This window comes from Chamaea fasciata, unplaced genomic scaffold (genome assembly GCF_029207755.1).
Source record: "Chamaea fasciata isolate MVZ Bird 193981 ecotype frontalis unplaced genomic scaffold, bChaFas1.0.hap1 SCAF_12, whole genome shotgun sequence".
Lineage (NCBI taxonomy): Eukaryota > Metazoa > Chordata > Aves > Passeriformes > Sylviidae > Chamaea > Chamaea fasciata.
The window spans coordinates 4552164-4572984 of NW_027094097.1; the positions used below are offsets into that span (position 1 = coordinate 4552164).

Consider the following 20821-nt stretch of genomic DNA (forward strand, 5'->3'; position numbering starts at 1 on the left):
TAACTTTTTACATACATATATATGTGTGTGTTTGTTAATATATATATATATACAACTTTGCATCCTTGAGAAAATAGTCTTTCTTTAAGCTGCTGAAAGTTTTTTTGCAGCCACAAGGTATTTAAGGAGGGGAAGCAAATTACAGACCCTACCACAAGTGTCGCTGACCACTGGACTTAGCTGTGACATGACTGAAAGGAAGCACACACTGTGTAGTTGGAAAAACTGAAGTTCACTTTTCAATTAGTGCCAGTTAAAACTGCCAGGGCTGTCTTTCTCCACTGTGCTTGAAAATGTTAGAGAGCGAGAGCGTGCCAGTTCCTTTTTCTCAAGTCAGTAACTGTTCTTCAAAGCCCAACTGCATTTTGTCTGCAGTTGTTACGTTGAGGAAGAATTCTCCTTTTGTATGTCCTTCCATTTTCTGGAGGCTAAAAGGGAACTGAATGGTGACAACAGCATTACTGTGATGTTATTTTTCTAAAACTTACTTTGCCAGATCAGCTTGGGAACTGAACTGCTGAACTCAACTGTGTTCGACTTGGACAGTCTCTTGTATTTTTTCAGTCCTTTGAGTTAATCACTAACATTTTGAAAATCTGTGTTGGTTTAGCTACTTCTAAGATTGAAGTTTTGAGTACATGCTCTGAGAAGGTGGAGTGTTATCTGGTCCAATGTCCTCAGCTCTAGCTGTCGTGTAAAGTGATGAGTTAATGTTTAAGCTGTTCATTTTGAGTCATTGATGTAGCCAAATCAGCTAAAATAAACTTGGAAGTTAAACATACACATTTAGCTTGTTGTTTCTCACTAAACACATAGGTAAGACATAAAAAATATATAAATATGTAAAAATCTGGTACCAAGAAAAGGAAAGTCAAGTCTCCATGAACTTAAATGTACAGAGAATGTACACATGTGGAATGTGCCTGAGCACGTCCTTTTTTTTTCCCTCCCCTGTTCCACTTAGGAAAAGGCTGAAAAAGCAGATGGAGGGGGGGTAAAACTAGGTATCCTAAACTGTTACTTTATTTATAGAAGTTAGCAATTGTGTCATTTGCTCTCTTACTCAAGGGAATGTGCTTAGAAGGAAACATTCCTAGTAAGTGAGAACTGTTCTTGGCATCAGCGGGGCTCTGACCATAAGAAACACTTTGATTACGCTGAAACCAAACAACTCAAAACATTGAAATGAACACTTTTAAAGACAAAGATATTTGACCAGTTCTGTAGGAAAATGTGGCTACTAAACAAATAAGTACTTACGCAGTTAAATTGAGGATACATTTGTCATAATAGTCTCAGCTTCATGTCCATGTGACCACATAGATCTGAAAAGAGGGACTGTTGCATACTTCACACACTTCAGTGACGGAAGTGCTGTGATTGGGAATGAAAGTAGAAAGATGAAGTTTATTTAGTTCAACTAACTTCAGAAAGATGTAGAAGAAAGGGAAATTAAATTGGCTGTGGATGAATTTTTTTGTTGTTTTGACAGAGGGATGTTGATACCAGAAATTTACCAAACTTTTGTGGGTTTCCAAGTTCTGTTGTGCTTAGTGAGTATTTATTTGAACACATTCTATAATTAAAGCTCCTTCAGGAACTGTGGAATTTAATATGAACAAGTTCACAAAAACGTGGGATAAATAGTAACAGAGGAGTAGGAGACATTACAGTACTGTGAAGACTGAAGTTATCTTATGAATGCAAATACAAACAATAAAAACATGATCAGCAGCACTGGCGCACCACAAAAACTTATGCTCACATCTCAAGCCATGATAGTCTCCTGTGTTTGGGATGCTTTAAATACATGCATGGCTACAGAGCTTCAACAGTTCAAATTCCAAACTGATAAAAAAATCAAAATCCTTTAAAAATTGTGTTCTGATTTCCCCACTCTTCCTCTTTTGTCTTTCCAGTTTTTGTGAGAGTGTGGTTGAAGTGTGGGTGTTGGTTTCTTTTTTAATAGTTCAGTGTTTCTCATACTCCAAATTATTGTACAAGAGCAGATGTTGTCTCATTCCTTTTGGTAAAGGTCATATATGTTGTATCAGTAAGTTTACGAATACTTTCAGGGTTGTTTATTCAGTAAAGGCTCTCTTTGCTGTTCAGCTGAACACACTATTTTGTTTGATAATGTGAAAGCACATTTAGTTTTTTCCAAACCCATCAGTGGCTGTTTTATTGTGCAAAAGCACTTTTCTGGTGTTTTTGATGCCCAAATGAGTCCTTGTTTGACTGAACCCAGTTTCATAGAGGGTACTTTTATTATTATCCTGGATTAAAAATAGTGATAATTATTTTTATTACATTCTTAGCTTTTTGATGCCTTTATGCTTCTGTACAATATTGCACGTGCTCATGCTCTCACAGGCTTTGCCAGTTTGAGAAGCTATGACCTTTCAGTATTAAATTGTGTATGAACTTTTTATTGGGTGTGGGGCTAAGAGGAGTGAAGTGATAAAAAATAATCAGGAAGAAGCACTCAAACTGCTTCTTAGTCTACTTAAGTATTAAGGCACTTGCAAAACATCATCTTTTCCTGTCTCCCCCTCTTTCTTATCCTGAAGGGGAAAAACATAAAAAGTGGGTCACTTGACATACAAATAGGTGGCAATCAAGCTGGTGTATGAGACTCATTAAAGCAGAATACTCAAGTCTGTATAAGGTGGCTCCAGGAAACACATCAGAAGAATGGTTGAAAATTAGCCCAAATGTGTAGATATTTTTTACTTTGAAGTCTCCCCACCCCCCCTTTGAGACTCAGCACATGAGTCCAACCTCCCTGCGAGGCTTGGCTAAGTAATGAGAGCTTACAGGGGAAACCTGATGATTTACACCTCCACTGCTAGTAAAAATCCAGCATAAGAAAGTAATTCTGTGGGATGTGAAGCTTTGTGAAACTTTGGTTTGTTGTTTAAGCAGAAATAGACTGAGTTGTGCTACTTGCCTTGTAATGCAGAAAAAGAAATAGGTCATGTTAGAGTTGAGGGGTTTTTTTTAAAATTCCAAGCAATAGAAATACGTTAAACTTTGAAAATGCTTAAATACTGAGAGGTATATTTTGAGATGCGAAAACAAAAAGCAAATTAAGCTGATACTGCTTTTCTTAAATGTTTTGTCATCGTTAAGCATTTCAAAATCTTGGATTCTGGGTTTTTGACAAATTTGGTCATGGGAACAATTTTTACATTGCAAAGCAGTTTTTTGTCAGAAAAGTCAAAGTTATTAATGTTTTATGAGTAGAAACAATGTGGGTCAGCTGTTCGTAGTACACTGAAGCTGTGTGTGCTTTAACAGGGGTGCCTGTTGGCAATACCAAAATCTACCAGTGGAGGGTAGCAATGGCCAGCCTTTACAAGCAGTTTGGTAGACTTCTTTGTCTTCTGAAGCCTAAAAAAATTCTTATTTCTTCCTATATGTTTTCTCATATATCCTTTTCTTGTGTTTCAGGTGCAGATATTTGGAAGTTTTAAAACTGGTTTATATTTACCTACAAGGTTAGTAATTTTTCAGTGTAAATTCCACACAAAGGAAAACGAACTTGTTGGACCTGTAAGCATGGGGTTGTCTTCTGTCCCAGTAGACACTGTGTTACTCGTGTCAATACTTGTTATGCTAAGAAAGTGTTATGCTTTTAGTCTTCTGCAAAGTGTACAGAAATACAGTAAATAAGAGCATTGACTGTAACACGTGTCTGTATAGATCTTGCATGTATTATTAGAAGGATCTGAATTACCATGTGGTCATAAAAGGCTTTTGTTGGGATTTGGCTTCATTAATACCAGAAGGGGATGTTGGCCCTGATAGAGAAGCTGAATTTTATCTCCACAGATGACTAAATTGAAACCTTTAACATGGCACTGTTAATGTTAGCGCTGAAGAGAAAATGTTACATAAAGAATTGGTTTTATTCTTTCAGTCTTCTTTTGTGAAATCTGTATAATAGTCAACATCTACCTTTTCCAAATTTGTTGCTAGTTTTCATAAATAGTCTTTAATCAGTGGCACTGGTATCTTCTGTGTAGAAATTGTGAGTAATTGTGACAAGTAAATAGAAATGGAGTGAAAGGCTTAAATGGCTGCAGGGGATAAACACATTTAAATAGCATAAATCTGAGGATAACTTTTTGAGTTCCATGCTTTGGGAACAGGAGGACATCTAGTACTGACTGCAGGTGAGGGATATCCTCATCATTGTTTCATCTCTGTTTGTAAAAGAAAGAACCTGACAGATACTTTACTACCTGTTTTAGTTTCAGGAGTTGTAAGGAAATCTAATTTCTCAGGTTTTGTTTGTAAAACCAGAAGTGAGGTGTACAAATACTAATTGTTTTCACTTGCCCTCATTCGTGGCCCTTTAAAAATTTATTTTAAATAGGCTTAATTAAATTTGATTGGATGGTGGTAATGCTAGAGAGATACTCCTGGCCAATATACTGTACTATATTTGCTTGATTGTTTTGAAACAGATGCAACAAAAATGCTTTTCTGTTGTCATATACTGCCTTTCTTGAGTATTTGTTTTGGGTGAGGTTTTGGGGCAGAACAAACGCAAATACTTCAAATACAGTACATAAACCCACAAAAAACCTTCCTGTGGCAGTGCTTGCCAAACTTTTAAAATAGTCATCATTTTTGTGTTGGTCATTAATTCACTGTTGCCTTCTATCAAAGCTACCCTTTGCCCTAGATTTTCCCTACCTCTCAGTAGTAGTTTGTTTAGATTTCAGGCTCTGGGATTCAGAAAGGCCTGAAGTGTGTTTTTAATGCTGTGTCTCTGTTGGGATTTGCTCTATATCCATTAACTTAAGCTGCTGTTGAAGGTTTGGGCACGCAGTTGTTTGCTGCTGGATCTGTGTGTCCCTTTGCAGGCAGTGTCTGTGCTCAAGGTGGCAACAGAGCTGCTTTTTCTCTCTCGGTGTGCATCAGAAAAATGTCTCCTGTTTTTAACTGTCAGCAGTGGGTTTAACACTAATTTAGTTTAGAAGAGAAATGTCCAGCAGCATTTCCTGCTCTCCAAGCCAGTTTTGAACACATTTCTGAAAGCAGCCAAGTGCTGCCTATCCTTGTCAGCCCAGTGGTCTGTGGCTGAACAGCTGCTTGGCAGCAGGCAGCTCCTCTAAAGCAGATGTAGTTTCTTTGGGATTGTTAAAGCAGTGGTGTTTGTAAGTCAGCAGATCTGTAGAATCTGTTGCAGGGGAAAGTATTTCTAAACTTTTTAGTGTTTTGTGTTACACAGTTTTCTGTATCACTGAAGCATCCTGCTAGAATAACTACAGGGTTACACGCTCACCCCATTCGTGTTCCTGGCCAAGCAGGGGAATCAAAGGACTTGGGGAGCAAAGAGGGAGAAGCTCAAGATCTCACAGTAGCCCTTCACTGGTTTCAGATGTGACACCAGCCACCTTCTGAATTTGAGTTCAGGGATTGAATTAGTGTGTCGGCTCCCTGTGTAGTGAAATGACTATGTGTGTGCATAGGGAGGAAGTGTAGTGGGAGGGAGAAAGCCCTTCAAGGAGCTGAGTTAATGAGTGAAATTAATTAGGTGGCTTGATCTTATTTTATAACTTGTTGCTTCCTGAAGTCCAAGTTGCCATGTTTTCTTCTCCCTTTCCTTGCTTCCTGTTCTTGGCACTGCAGGCCAGCAGCTTACCCTGTGCCCTCTGGTGCTCTGATCATCCAGAAAACCAACTCAGAGATGCAAAGAGGCAGGAAATTACCCCAGAATGTTCTGTGAGTTCTTTAAAGGGGGACTGGAGAAGGTTTCTGCCAGACCCATTCATAGGTTGAACTGATTTGCTGTGGATTAGGCAAACGCTAGACCTGGAGCAAAGGAGACAGGGTCGTGCATCTGTGGTAGACGATGGGAAACAGGACTTTTCCTGTCAGGCTGTTAAATTGACATTCTTGATGAATACAGCCCAAAGGTGGTGATTCACAGCAAGTTAATTTCTTTCTCTGAATCACTCCAGAGAAGCTGATCCCTCTCTGCTCACAGTGTGGCCTGAGGAGACTAATCTTAGGCTTTGCAGCCTAATTGATTTATGTTTATCTGTCCCCTCCTCTTGGTAACCTGAAGTGGTCTGTATTTCCCCAAGTGTAGGAGTTCATCTCCAACCGTTTCCTCGCAAAAATCAGAATTAATTATTTGGTTAAGCTGTGTACTGTCAGCTTTATTCGAGTTATGTATTGATAACAGTTGTTTGTATTTTAAGTGTATTGGTCTTTTAATTTGAATGAATTTTTTTTTTTCATTTCAGTGATATTGATTTAGTTGTGTTTGGAAAATGGGAGACATTACCTCTTTGGACCCTGGAAGAAGCTCTTAGAAAGCACAATGTAGCAGATGAAAACTCAGTAAAGGTTTTAGATAAAGCAACTGTAAGTTTGGGGGAAGAGGGTATTTCCTTGTTCTGAGCTAAATTTCTAATCAAAGAAAGATGTTGGTTAAAAGAACGAATTTTCATAAGCAGAAACTATTTTGTATATTAAATTTGAAATAGAACATATAAAAGTTTTTTATTTAGTGTGACATTTTTACTGACAAAATAACTGATAGTGCAATAACAAAACCATTTTTTCTATTGTGGAAATTGTCTGATACTTTATATGCACAACATGTGCTTTTAAGAGAGACTGGAATAGTCAGTTTTGTGTGTTGATGTGTTTAAACGAGTGCATTTCTGGACTGAGTTTTTACACAAGTAAATAATCTTTTTTCTTCTTGCAAATAAGCAGGTATAATCAGTTTTCACATAGAAGTACTAAGTACAGCCTTGTCTAAATAGGTAGTGGCATGTCTTTCAAAAAATAGATTAATTCCATTATAATTTCCTACCTTTTGCTAATTGTAAGTCTGTAAGAGTATTGGGGTATCTAAGTCATAACTATTATTAGTAGAGAGAGGTGATGTAGCAATCACTCAGGTGGTCATACGTCAGAGTACTCTCCATATCTTGTGCTTCATGGTTGAAGTTCACTTTGGTGAGGAAGTGATGACCCCAGTGACATGAGTTGTGTCATTTCTCCTGTCTCCAGGATAATTTCTCTGTGTTTCTCCAGTGTTTGTCTCCCTCTGGTGTCTGTGGTCCCCACCAGAGCTGAACTGCTGCAACAGCAACTCACCCAAACCAGTCCAAAATAAATCACTTGGAAGGTGAAGCATTAAGTTCTGTTCAGCGGGACAGTGAATGGAAAATAGTGTTTATGAGTTAGGAAAGCAAAGTTTATGTGAACAGATTGGCAAGGCGAGTGAGTTCATAAATAGGAGTCCTGATTTCTCTGCCTACCTCCTCTCTATAAATTCGTGAAAAATTTCAGGTTGACTGGTGCATATAAGTTATAAATGAAGCCAAGTGTGTCTTGGAAATCTGTATTGACTTCCTGTATCTTTCTTTTGCAGGTACCTATTATTAAACTGACAGATTCCTTCACTGAAGTAAAAGTTGATATAAGCTTTAATGTACAGAATGGGGTTAAAGCAGCCCAGCTCATCAAAGATTTTATCAAGGTTAGGCAACACTCTCATGGAACTACATGCTGAGTATTTGATACCTTAATTTTGTTTTCTTACTTTGACTGCGGCTTTACTAGAGATACACTTTTACTCTGTTGTTTGTTGTTGTCTGATAATGCTGAGGGGTGTTCTTAAGTTGTAGATATATTGCCTTAAAAGGCATGAAGATACTAAAATACAAGAATAAGATGTGGAGTAGTTTTAATGGTATAATGATTAAGGAAAACTCACTAATCCCTGTTTTAAGTGCTCTTCTCTTCTAACTGCAGTTCATTAAACTGTGCACTAACTTCAGGGTGGAAAATAGTCTTCTCGTGAAGGAAGTGTTTTTGTGTGTGAAAGCATAGAAAATCAAGTTGCCTGGGTTACTTGTGACCCTTTGGCCTTGGGTCAGGGGGCCAGAGGAGTCTGTGGCCCTGGGGCTGGAGCAGGAGCTGTGTGTGGCAGCACGGGCAGGGCTGCAGCGCCGTGGTATCCCCAGCCCAAAGAGCAGAGCAGGTCTGGTGCCAGTCGCTGGGGTCAGCTCCCAGACTGGTCAGTGCCTGGCACACGAGTGGCCAGTGAGGATGTGGAGCCGGTGGTAGGGTCAGGATCAGCACCAGTGCAGGGCAGTGTGGCTCAGGCTGGCAGTGCAGGGAACAGCTGAGGTGGGAAGCAGCTCTCAGGCAGAGTGGAGGCATTCCCAACAAGGCTTCCCACACGGTGCTTTCCCACAGGGCTGTTTTCCCAGCAGGCTGAGCCAAGGCTGTGCAGCTGTGCCACACCACAGCTGGCCTTGAGCACGGGCAGCTGGGGAAGAGGTGGCACGGGAGCTGTGCTGCTGTGGAGGGTCCTTTGTTTGACTTGGAGAGAGCTTGGTGTGCTCTTGCCAAGTGACTTCATTGGTGTTCTTGAGGCACTCTCTGTAAAAAAACACTTGCAGGGCATTCTCTTGGGTCTTATTTTGTCCCACATAACTTCAATATCTGAGTGAGATACTATATATGGCATTAAGCTTCAAAATGCCTTTCTCTGCATCCAGGTTATTTAGGAAGTCTGAGGAGTTGGAGACTTTATTAAGAATATGCAGTTTACTGAGAAAAATGCCATCTTTAAATTTTGAAATATACTGATACTCTACACTTCATCTTGTGACTGAAAGTTCTTAATAGTTCAAAACCTTCAGACAGGGATCTTCAGTTAAATAGAGCTCCCAATACTCACTGTGAGGCTCATGCAGAGAAGTTCTTAGCAAAATTCTTCTTTCCCTTTAATCTTTTTGCAGTCACAAACATCATGACCCACATTTCATCTGTGACACTAAGGAACTTTTTGGCTCTGTGTTGATACAAGCAGTGATATTATTGAGCCTCTTTTGGTGGGTGGTGTACAGAGTGCAGGTGTAGCCCAGCCTCCACTGCTGTCCCAAAGGTCTGTGTTCTCCACACTTCTGAGGAGAATCCATGCAGATAAACCTGTTAGAGGACCCAAAGATATTTCACTTGTTTGAAAATGTTACCTGAGTGTAGTAATTTTGAAGGGCTTTCTTTAACTCTGGGCATCCAAAGTACTTGCAGGACAGAAATCTCAGTGCACTTTGAGCTACCTCTCAGTTGTAGCAAGAAGTTCTTGTTAAGGATGTCAATATCTCCACAGTTCTTCCTTTGCTATACTTTTCACTTGTATGAGAAAAGCAAGTGTGTATAAATATATATTTTTCCCACCCTAATACTTCAGATTTTATGATGTAATAACTTTTGTCTGTTAATATTTGCCACCAGAGTCAAACAGGTAAAGTATCTCTGTTGGTCACAGGGAGGGCATTGGCTTCTCCACTGTTATTAAAAATGATAGGTTATATTTATAGTTAGCTTTAAGACAAAATATAATAAAACAGATAGTTTCAGTGTGCTCTCTTAGCATCCACTGTATGCATGCATCACAGTATTGTAACAGCTTTGTTTTTCTCTTTCAGAAATATCCTGTGTTACCATTTCTAGTTTTAGTATTGAAACAGTTCCTGTTGCAGAGGGACCTTAATGAAGTATTTACAGGTGGAATTGGTTCTTATAGTCTCTTTTTAATGGCTGTCAGTTTCCTTCAGGTAAGTTCAGTGGAATCTATCAATGCCATTGGTGCATAAGGACATCAACTTCAGAAGGAATTTGATCAACCCTTTAATTTAATCATTTAAGCTATGATTTTTTGGGGGTTGTACCCCCTTTTCATTTAAAATTAGGTATGTCCCACCTGTCTTCTGTTCTTTCTCTGATGCTGATACTTTGGGTAGGAAAGATGTTAGGAACATCTGTTGGTGTACCAGTGCCAGGCACTGATACATATGATTTTGATACACATGATATGACATGTGTCATTCATGGTGAAACCACTCGAATATTGTATAACTTGCTTGGAACAAGTTCCATAAGGTTGGTGTTAGCTGCAGCTGTCCTTTCTAGCACTTGGTCTCCAGGTCATACACCCCGTATGTGCTTTCACAAATGCACTGTAATCTTGGTTCTCTGGGTTTCTAAGCTGATGTCAAACAAACATGTTTTACAACTTACTCTTAAACCTAATAGAACAAAATGCACAAGATAAATCTATATTGTTGTGCCTGGGGGAGGGAAATACTGGACAAATATGAAGTAGCTGTTTCCTGGCTGTATCAGCCCGGTTCTTTTTCCTGAACTAAACGTTACATATAACTGTGTTTGCAAGTGTATGTCCATATTTTTCCAGACCGTAATTACTCTAAAACCTGAGCCTGGAACTGGAGCTCAGTGTTTGCTGAGTGCCTTTGGAGTCTCCTGCTGAGCACAAAAGAAAAAAGGGCAACATGTGTATAGTTTAAAACCAAATTCTCTCCAAATCCATTTTTTTCTTACATCGAGTAACAGCACTTCCATTTGCTCATTTAAAAAAATAATATAAAAAAGTCAGGTTTCATATCTGCTACAATTCTAAGCTGGTTTTGTTCAGTCTTTCAGACTGCTTACTTAACAGCAGAGGGGATCCTGTGTATAGCTGTGCACATGAGAAGTCTGTATTGCAGACCAAGGTTTGTGAGGTGCATATATCTGCTTTTTCACAAGAACCTTGCCATTAGTGATGGAAGTTCTCTTATTGGACTAAAAGTTCAAATGCAAAAAGATTAGTGCTTGACAGCCTTTTTTAAGAGGTAATTATTTTATAAAAGTTGTCATAGCATCTTATTTTAAAGGTGCAAAACTGCTTTATCAAGGGAAAATACCATATTTAGACATCTGTTTTATTATTATTTAGACATTTAGACATCTTTTCTGTGAAAAAGAGAAGAACTTGAAGTCTTAAAAGAATGAATTTTTTTTCTCTCTTCTTAATAGCTGCATCCCAGGGAAGATGCCTGTATGCCCAATGCCAACTATGGTGTTCTTTTAATAGAGTTTTTTGAATTATATGGACGTCACTTCAATTATCTGAAGACTGGAATCCGAATAAAGGATGGTGGCTCTTATGTTGCCAAGGATGAAGTGCAGAAAAGCATGTTGGATGGCTACAGACCATCAATGCTGTACATCGAGGATCCATTACAGCCAGGTATCCTCAGAAACCAAAACAGAGTAACAGTACTGTTAAATGTTTAATAGATGCACTGCAGGATTTTTTTTTCTTCATGTATTTTACTTTTACCCAGAGAATTGCTGGTTTGGACTTCTTTACATCTAAATATCCATAGATCCTTTAAGCTCTTTCAAATTTTTATGCTTTATATGCTAATCCTATTCTACAAGAGCTGGCTGCAGTTAGTTGGGACTTCAGGGCATTTTTTAAAACAGATTACTGCCTCCTGTCTAAAAGGTGATAACCACAGTTTCAATCTTGCTCATTTATTTATATTCTTATTTTAAGGTAATGATGTTGGGAGGAGTTCCTATGGTGCCATGCAAGTGAAGCAGGCTTTTGATTATGCCTATGTTGTTCTGAGCCATGCGGTGTCCCCAATAGCGAAATATTATCCTAACAATGAAACAGAAAGGTAAAGTCTCCACGTCTAAATCTCAGACATTCACTGTTTATATTTTTCTGATTAATTTCTAAAAATTAATTGTGCTGCTGGTTTTGTTTTTTTCCCCGGTTTGCAGTATATTAGGGAGAATAATTAGAGTAACACAAGAAGTGGCCACATACAGAGACTGGATATCCAAGCAGTGGGGAATGCAAAGCAGAACAGAATCTTCATGTAATGGTGAGTTTTGACTCAGCAGGGCTGAGGGGGGAAACTTCCAGCACATTTTGCTTGTATAGATTTTGTTGTTGCTTTTGCCTCACATAAGTCAATGTGTGCATCTTAATAGTAATTTCCGTTTTTTTTCTCAGTATTCCTGTCTTTTCATTCAGAAAAGTCAGATTTGTACAAGAGTAAAATGTCCCCCAGCTTTACCGTACTACAATAGATTTGGTCAGTAGAGAGGTCTGTAAAGAGTGCTGCCTTCCGAAAAGAGACTGTGAAAAAACTTCCAGTTTAAATTAGTACATTTGTCAGTGTTGCACTTCCTTTGTCCTTTAAGTGTGGACAAGGTTTTAACAAGAATTACTGGGCATGCTAGTTTAAATCTGAATCCGTAAAGTCTGCATTTGTAATTTTCATTATAAATTCTAACATACCGTATGTGTAGGGAAGCTATACTTAAGCCAGGATTCACTATATAAGTGAAATAAGTCTTTTAAACAGAAAAGTCCTGAAATACCAGTCATGATCTTGTTTTTAACAAATTGAAACACACAAAATCTAGCCAGAGAACTTGGTGGCAATGCCCTTTTGAGTCACCTTTAATCCATTGCCCATCTTCTGACTCTAGCAGCCAGTTGCCATCTTCTTTTGGTGCAGGTGTATCTGGTGTCTGGAAGTTTTCAAACTAAAATTAATACTCTCCCGTTAATTTTAGAATGTTCCCTATCAGAAGTGTTCTCTTGTTAGCAGTTAATCAGAGATGATTGCAAGGACCCATTCTTTTGGCTGGGCTGGGCTTTTGTTTACTTGTTTTTAGAACTTGTGTTAGTGATTTGTCAGCTGAATGTGCTCTGTGCCATTGGAGCTGTCAGCCTGCAGGCCCCGGTGGCCCTGCTGTCCCCAGGAGTGGCAGACAGCCACTGCTCAGTCCCAGGAGCTCCCATCACCTCCCCTTCACCTGCCTCTGTGCGTGGGCATTATGTAAATCTCTACCTCTTAAGTGTCTTACTTGAGATAAAACACCCATCAAAAAAAGAAAAAAACCCTATTTGGAAGGTAGTGGTGACAGTAACAGTGGTTGTCCTGTTGATTTAGTTCAGGTTTAAGTTCCAATTCTTTTTTTTTTTTTTTTTAAAGCAGAGCTTAGTGAGACATGAGAGTTCTGTATCTTGAATTTTCTATGTAGGAACTCCTACAAAACAGTGAGGCTTATTTGGAGTTCTTCTGATCCTAGCAGCTCCAGCAGAAGAAAAATTGGAGTTGCTGAGTATTGAGCATATAGGAACAGTATTTGAACCTATGTATTTGAGTGCTGTTGAAGCATGGCATGAAACAATCTGCAGCAGCAGATCTGAACTTCGTTACTGCCTTCTTCCACGTCTTCTGTCCCTAATTTCCATCTCACACCATGGGCAGTGCTCAGTGCATTAATGGATCCTGTCAGGAAGCCACCAGCCCTCTGGGAGGTGCTGGCCTGCGGTGCACACACACACAGATGCACTCACGTGTGTCCTGTGGGATGTAACATGTATTTTGTACCTTAGTGGCTATATTAAAAAACCCCAAGGCAACATATTTTTTACATTTAAATGTGTGGTGATGCTTCTGTTTTGTTTTCACTAGGTAATGGAGTAACCTTGATAGTAGATACTCAGCAGCTGGACAAATGCAACAATAATCTTGCTGAAGAGAACGAAGCACTGGGAAAACCTAGAAATAAAACTTCAGAAACACTTAGTAAACATTCTTCAAATTCTTCATCAGGTCCTTTATCATCATCATCATCCACACTGTCCAGCTCTAGTGATGTAGTAAGTACTGGAGGTTTTCTGACTTTGCTTTTTAAAATTTCTTTGGTTTTTTGGTTTTTTTTTTTTTTTTTCTGATTTATATTGTCACAAAATACATTTCGGGAGCTCACAATCCCAGTCAATTAATTCATCCAGAATCCTAACTTGCATAAGATGTTAACTCTTATGCAATTTCTACAGATATAAGTTGCAGTGTGTTTTTGACACAATACATGCAGAAACTGAATATAGTAGATACAAAGTTCCACAGCCCTCTTTTCTCTGGGAAAGCGGTATTTCAAAAGTAAATCAGACTGGAAGTCCTAAGCCATGTGCTTTAAAAAGCAACAGGCCAAAAGCTTTGAAAAACTCTGTTTGGGAATTCTATTTAAAATATAAAAGGCAAATCTTAAAATCAGAATCACACATCGATATATCTTTAAATCTGTTTTACTCGATAAGAATTCTGGATTGAAAGAATTTTAATATGTAGTAAAATAAACAAGTTTTCAGTTTTTTCCACTGTTAACTTTATTTTTAAAGGAAAATTCACTTTTAGAAATCCTCACTCTTAAGAAAAATTCACTAATCCTTTACATTTTCCTTAAGGATTCTGATGGAACACCTTGCAAAACCTCTAAACAGTTGAGTTGTCGTCAGTCTACCACAAACAGAGTGGGGTCACAAGAAGTGTCACTGGAATCCTCCCAGTCAAGTGGGAAAACACAAAATAGCCAAACAGCCAATACATCCAGCAACACAAACAAATCTCAGGTTTGTGAAATGTTTGAAAACAGTAACTGTGTAGATTATTTGAATATTACACATATCCCCCATGGAAGGTAACTTGTTCTGGAAAGGGAACACTGCATTTTTCATCTCCCTTTTGCCCCATTAAAAAGCTTCCAGCAGTAATTGTACCTAAAGCCACCTGGTTCTCTGTTAAGCTGGCACAGATGAATTTGCAACTGTGTCTTTCCCAGCTTTAAAACAGATGAAATTGGTCTGACTTTATTTTGGAACACCAAATTTGCATCATTGTATTGACCAAATTGTATACCATAGCTGTGTTGCACCCATTTCCTCCTTTGTAAAAAGCAAAAGTCAGTCCAGTTGAGATTGCGAAATTTGAGACATGAGGCGTGCCTACGCTCAGGGAAGGCAGTTGGCAAAAATGTGTTTAAAACTCTGACTGGCTGCTCTTTTAGCTGTTGCTAGTTGTTGATTTGTCTTCCATTGAGGGAGGTGAAAATTCTTTGGTGATACATGACATTTCCCCCTCATTTTCCCCTGTAGCCAAATATCTTTATGATGACACCTATCAGAGCCTATGCATGTAGATCTCCCACACTGAGGAATGCTTCTGTGGCAACTCAGTATTCAGGAAATATTCTATGCCTCTATATACAGTATACCCTAGATAAATGCAGTTTAAATTCTGACACTTTCTCAGAAATTTCATCTTTTATGTTTGGAACATAGTCCAGAACCTTCTGGAATACTTTTCCTGAAAATAATTCTGAAGACATGCCTCTAATTTGCTGATAATTTGTCTTCTAAGAAGACAACTCACACACCTGGCCTTGGCTATGCCGTGAACATGTGTTTGTGTTATTGATCTGACATACCCCATCTCTGAAAAGATTTGGCATAAGATTAGTCCTGGATCAGCTTTGAGCAATCTTCCTGTGCTGTCCTGGATTATGGATATTTCTGTAAAATACCTTTACACTGTCCAGAATTCCAAGTGCTCTGCTCCTCTCTCTGGACCTGTTTGGGGCCAGAGATGAACATTTGTTTGCAACCACCCAAGTGGGAGATTGGCAGTGCTGTGCTTCTGTCCCGGCAATGACCAGGTTTCTTCTGCCATAGCAAGTTTTTCAGGTGTGCTGTTTGCAGAAGTCACCATGCTCATTGTGCAGAAGCAGGGATGTGCGATTGCCGTGCTTTTTTCCCATTAACACAGATTTTCCCTTGTTCTCTTTCCTCCGCAGCATGGATCTGCACGGTTATTTCGCTCTTCTAACAAAGGCTTCCAAGGTCCAACAAACTCAAGCCATGGTACCTCAGTCACAAACAAACAACACCAAGGCAGCAAATCACACCATCAGTTTTTCCACGGCAAAAAGAGGAAACACAAGAGGGATGCAGCCCTGTCAGACCTTTGTAGATAGTTGCCTACTTTATGACTGTTCTTCTGTGTGCAATGATCTCATGCTACAGGATAGTTTGATAGTGACTCCTTGGATCTCTTCTGGAGCTTCAGACTGTTCAGACATAGATTAGCAACTGCATTTTTTTTTCCCAGCTCGCCACGGAACGGAACATGAAGATTGATCACTGCAGAAAAAAAGATAAAAAGAAAAAAAAAAGAAAAAAAAATGGAAAAAAAAAGGAAAAAAAATTTTTTTTAAAAAAGAGGAAAAAGGCTGCTCATTTGATAAGTCATATGCTACAACAGGGTCATTTAGGATATAAAAGCTTGAATGTAAAATAAATGTATTTCCCATCAGCTCATGCTGACCTGTAGAGATAGTACTCAGTGTGTCTAGGGGGTGGTAACAAACAAATAAAACACAAAAAATAGGAAAAAAAAGGCAAAAAATTGTATTTTGAGGGAAACCCAGCCTTTAAAGGTGAAAGTAATTTGTGCATGATTTTTTAATTATTTTTGCATATACTTACCATTTTATTGTGTATATATAGATGACCATATAGGAAAACTGACATTTGTAATAGTGGATTTGTTAATACTTTTTACATAACATTACTGTTTAAATTGTAAACATAAATTTTTCTCAGGATTAGTTTGGAAAATAATCTGAATTGTCATCTTAACATCCATATAAAGAGACATTGCTAGTTATATTGCTCAGAATTTCTTTTCTTGGCATTTGGAAGATCTCATAGAACTTTTGATCTGCGAAAGCTGTTTCTCTGAAAGAAAGGTTTATGGTGACAAATGAAGATTTTCATTTGTATAAAGTGTACATGTACTTTGTGTAGACACTGAGCTTGTCATCTCTGAGAAGTAACCTTCACCTTGTTTTCTAGAGTGCCATCATTTCAGGCAATGGGGTTTTATAGTTGCATCCTTCTCTTCCTCCCCTTAGTGGTCTCTCCTTGACTCTTCCTTCTTTTTTTTTAAAGAAACAGCAAAAGGCCACTTGGGGTTTGTTTTTTTGGTGTTTTTGTTTGTTTGTTTTCCTTTTTTCTTTTTTTGTTTGTTTGATTGATGGTGGTGATTGTTTTCTTTTTTTTTGTTTTAAAAAAACACAAAACAACAAAACTCAGTTTGTTACAGATGTTTGCATTCCTGGGCTGCTTTAATCCCATGCCTCCTTGTTTGTGCCTTTCCTCCCCCTTCCAGGTCTGGGTTTTTTTGTCTTTTATATTTTTGCTAACTCCTGTAGGAGATGATAACTGTTGAAGCTTTAAGTAAATTTTACAATTAAAGTATTTTTTTCTCACTCCCCTCTTAGGCATTTTTATATTTACACTTAAATATTAAAAACAAAACAATTTCAAATAATGAAATATACTTTATATTGCCTTAAAGACCCGAACCTTTCATATCTCGTAATATTTCTTCATTGACCTAGTTCTCATTTCATTGAAACTCCACATGTGTGTGGTTCAGTCACATCACAAGTCTAGGTTGCAGTACCTTTGATGCCATGAATGGAAATGAAATGGAAAATTGCACTCACAGGCATAGCTTGGAACAGGAGTTGGGACACTTCAGTGATGGAGAGTTAAGTGGCATTTACTTTCACATATTTCTGTAAAGAGGAGAATGTACTTGGCGTACGTGGCTGTATTAAATGCAGCAGTTCTGAGATGATGCTTTTATAAAAAGTACTGTTAGCTTTGAGAAACTCTTTTTTATATACATTTACAGAATACTACAGATCAACCTGACCTTTATGGGCACTAATGAGTGCAATGATTTTTAAAGTAAAATGAGACCAGAACTGATGTCATCACTTAAATTAATAAACATTTTCAATGTGTTAAAGTGTTTTACTTCAAAAAGGAAAATATATATATTCCGAAAATACAGAAAGTCATAACATTTACTCCAACACTAAGCTTAAGAGATGTTAATTTGACAATTTTTTGTTAATTTTTTAGAGTCGTATTTTAATTTGATCAGATAATTTTATCAAGATGTTCAGCTTTTCTTCATAGAAACTAGTAAAAGTTGTACCACATTATGCATAGTCACTATTTATTTTGTTTTAGATTATTGTGAATGTGTAGACTTATGTTCACCGCTTAGGGAACAATTATTTATAAATTATATTAATCCAGTATTGTTAGCTGCTATTAGCAAAACTGTTCCAAAACTTAATACTTGCAAAGATCTGTATCGCATTTACCACACTGAAGTGTTTTTAAAAGAATCACCCTCATTGTTGAAAGCAAATGTACTCCTAGGGTGCAGATATTAGTGTTCCAATAAGCATGTGATAATTTTAAGGTGGTGGTAGCGGGAAGATAATCTTGATTCCATTGGGAATCTTAGGTTTGCCTCAATTTATGGTTTTCATAAATTTAATGGAAAATAGCTTTTCCTGGACTGCTCAAGTTTCTTTTTGGTAAACAGTATCTTTCTAAAAGAAAAAAAAAGAAAAAAGAAAAAAAAAAAAAAAAGGAAAAAAAAAAGCATGAAGGAAAAATTGAGGTATTTTACATTGCCTCAAATGACCAGCATTGTATTCATAAAATACTGTATATCTTGCAAAACTTTATTTAAACGGAACAGTTGAACTGTTCGTTTTTCAATCTGAAGTAAAATACTTTCAAGACCTTTTAGTTTGCCTGCTCATTTGTCTTGTACATTTCATCTCTGTATTTGACTCAAGTCTAATTCCTTTTTGAGTTTCAATACTTTTGTGAAGATTTTGTGAATATATGAAAAAAATAAATGTTTAATCTAACTACTGAAGTTTATCACCATTTTTGCCACCCTGTCTCCCCCTTCACAGCGCTGTGGACAGAGTTACTCGAGGAACGTTGTTCGTAGTATCGGGGTCTTTTTCCAGCTGAGTCCTGGGCCCCCCTGCCTTGGAGTTTGCAAGCTGATTTTGTTCAGGTGGCCCTGGTCTGCTGGTTTTCCTTTCAGGAAAACTCTATTCCTGACAATAAATGGAAGATAATACATGTGTAACGATGTCATAATGTATGATTTTTTGGTCTGATTTTCATCCTCAAATACACAGGAAACTTGTGGAAGGATCCGTTTTCTTTGTCTTCTGAAGTTGGCTTTGGGGTGGGTGTTGCAGCTGCAGGGCAGCAGCTGCTCAAAGCTGCCATGCTGAGCAGGGTTGTGTAGAACTATGCCAGAGTTAATTGGATTTACTTCCAGCTAAAATCCATGTTCAGCAGTTCCTGAAGCATGGCTGATATTACTGAAGTGTGTTCTCCTTGTTGTCCTTCCCTGGGAGATGTGCACGTACTGCGAGTTCTGGTAGTTTTCCTTCTGGTGGTCCACCACAGACCACTGGAAATACATAGATAAGCTGAACTGTTCATATATCTCTCTGTTTGGCATTAAATTGATTAGCTGAGAATCTTTTAACTGAAAAGAAAATTGATCAAATGGTGTTTATAGTTAAAAATCTATGTATTTCTAATTTGACAGTCTTCTCCCTTGTGGCAGAAAAGAAGCTGAAATGTAAGCAAATCTTCCTGTTTGTGAAACATGACTTGATTCTGTTTTGGTTTTTAAATACTAAAACTTGTTTTCCTAGAACTAAATCTTTAGAAAATAATTGTAGTCCAGTGGCTGGTGGCAACTTTATGTACTTTAAAAATGGACCTTTTCCGTTTTATGTCTGGAGTCATCATGAGTATATCCTAAATATAATGTGAGCAGCTGGTTAGAAAATAGTCTTACCTGGAAAATGTACTGTCAATAAATGCAGCCAGCCATTTGACATCTTGATGGTTGTTAAAACTCGTGATAGATCTTAAAACTGAATGTTTGACTCCAACATTATTTCCTAAAGAGTAAAAGCCATAGGAGAGAAAGTATGTAATTACTCAAGAAGGGAGTATATTTACCTATTTAGAGGCTGTAGCAAAAAATAAATGAATTATTCCAGCTACTGTTAAAGGGCAAAATGTGATTATTCTGCTGATTCCTAGAATTTGATTCCTTTACTTATAAATGCAAAATAATTTTCTAAGAACCAAGTTTAATATGTCTTAAGACTGTTTGTCTTGAAAGTGCAGATTTTGAGAGCTTTATGTTCTACCTAGTTTGTAGTGGTTTCAAAAGTTTTTCTCAAAAATGTTCTCTGGGTGCAGTGACCTAAATGTGTGTCTTGACTGTATTTTCCAGGAGTTATTTACTTGCAGTTCTGACAGATACATTTTTCATTATTTCATCCACAGGCTGAAAACAGCTTTGCTGTTCTCATGGTGCCTGATTTCTTCATGGTTGTAGATTTTTGTGTGCCAAAGTACTCTTAGGCTCTTCCCCGCAGTAATTTGCTCTGAAGCCTAATGAACTAACCTTCAAAGCTGATTGTTAGGATGTTTGACATGATCCCAGGGAAAGAAATATCCAACACCAAGGAGCCTTTGCAAGTTGCTGTCCTGAGTAACACAGGAATTGAAATTGAAATGTCTTTCTTGAGTCTTTCAAGCTCAAAGTTTCTGTCAAATACCTGTTTGAAAAGAAAATAGAAAGGAAGGGGCCAGAAAGTGGCTGTTTCCTTGGGCAAGGTAGTGCATTAATAACGTGCATTTCAGATAATTCTAAAATTTAGATCAGTTACTTCTGAAAAGCTTTGATTTTAATTCTTTGTGTATTTTGTGGTTGAAATACAACCCACCATGATCATTTTATTAATCTGTGGACTCCAAGAACTTGTAAGAGGGAAGTGTGGTGCCTTTGTTGGGCATCTTGGCCATGCTGTGCAGTGGGCCTTTCTCTTGGCAGTCGCCAGCCCAGAGATGGCCTGTTCCCATTTGCTCCTTCTTGTAGCAGTGCAGGATATGGATGAAACTGGGCAAGAAAAAGAATGTGAATTTTATTTTGCATCAAGTTAATTGTTAAAAGCTGGTGGGATCCTGGAAATCATTTAAGTACACCTACAAGTCAGGGAAGATGAAAAATCTTGGGTATCCTCTGCATAAAAGCCATTTGGAGGAATGTCATCTTTCTGCTTCCAAGATACATGGAAGTGAGGGAGATGCTGTGGGGTTTCTGGTGGGTCCTTTTGCTCAGGCGTTACCTGTGGGATACCAAACGACCTCGGCAGTGAATCTCTTGAAGGTGTCTCTGCTCTGTAGCGGGTCTAAATAGCT

The 20821-nt window shown here is 38.1% G+C and overlaps 1 protein-coding gene across 1 annotated transcript in view; it reads left to right on the plus strand.

Moving 5' to 3' along the window:
* TENT4B (terminal nucleotidyltransferase 4B) overlaps positions 1-16971 on the plus strand; it is a 40607-nt gene extending 23636 nt beyond the window's left edge. Inside the window, exons 3-12 of the mRNA XM_066194268.1 lie at positions 3454-3500; positions 6264-6384; positions 7406-7513; positions 9474-9602; positions 10864-11077; positions 11390-11516; positions 11623-11726; positions 13335-13522; positions 14111-14275; positions 15496-16971. Coding sequence (XP_066050365.1) covers positions 3454-3500; positions 6264-6384; positions 7406-7513; positions 9474-9602; positions 10864-11077; positions 11390-11516; positions 11623-11726; positions 13335-13522; positions 14111-14275; positions 15496-15675 — 1383 coding nt within the window. The 3' untranslated portion in view covers positions 15676-16971. The remainder of the gene's footprint in view (positions 1-3453; positions 3501-6263; positions 6385-7405; positions 7514-9473; positions 9603-10863; positions 11078-11389; positions 11517-11622; positions 11727-13334; positions 13523-14110; positions 14276-15495) is intronic.
* The last annotated feature ends 3850 nt before the right edge of the window (positions 16972-20821 follow it).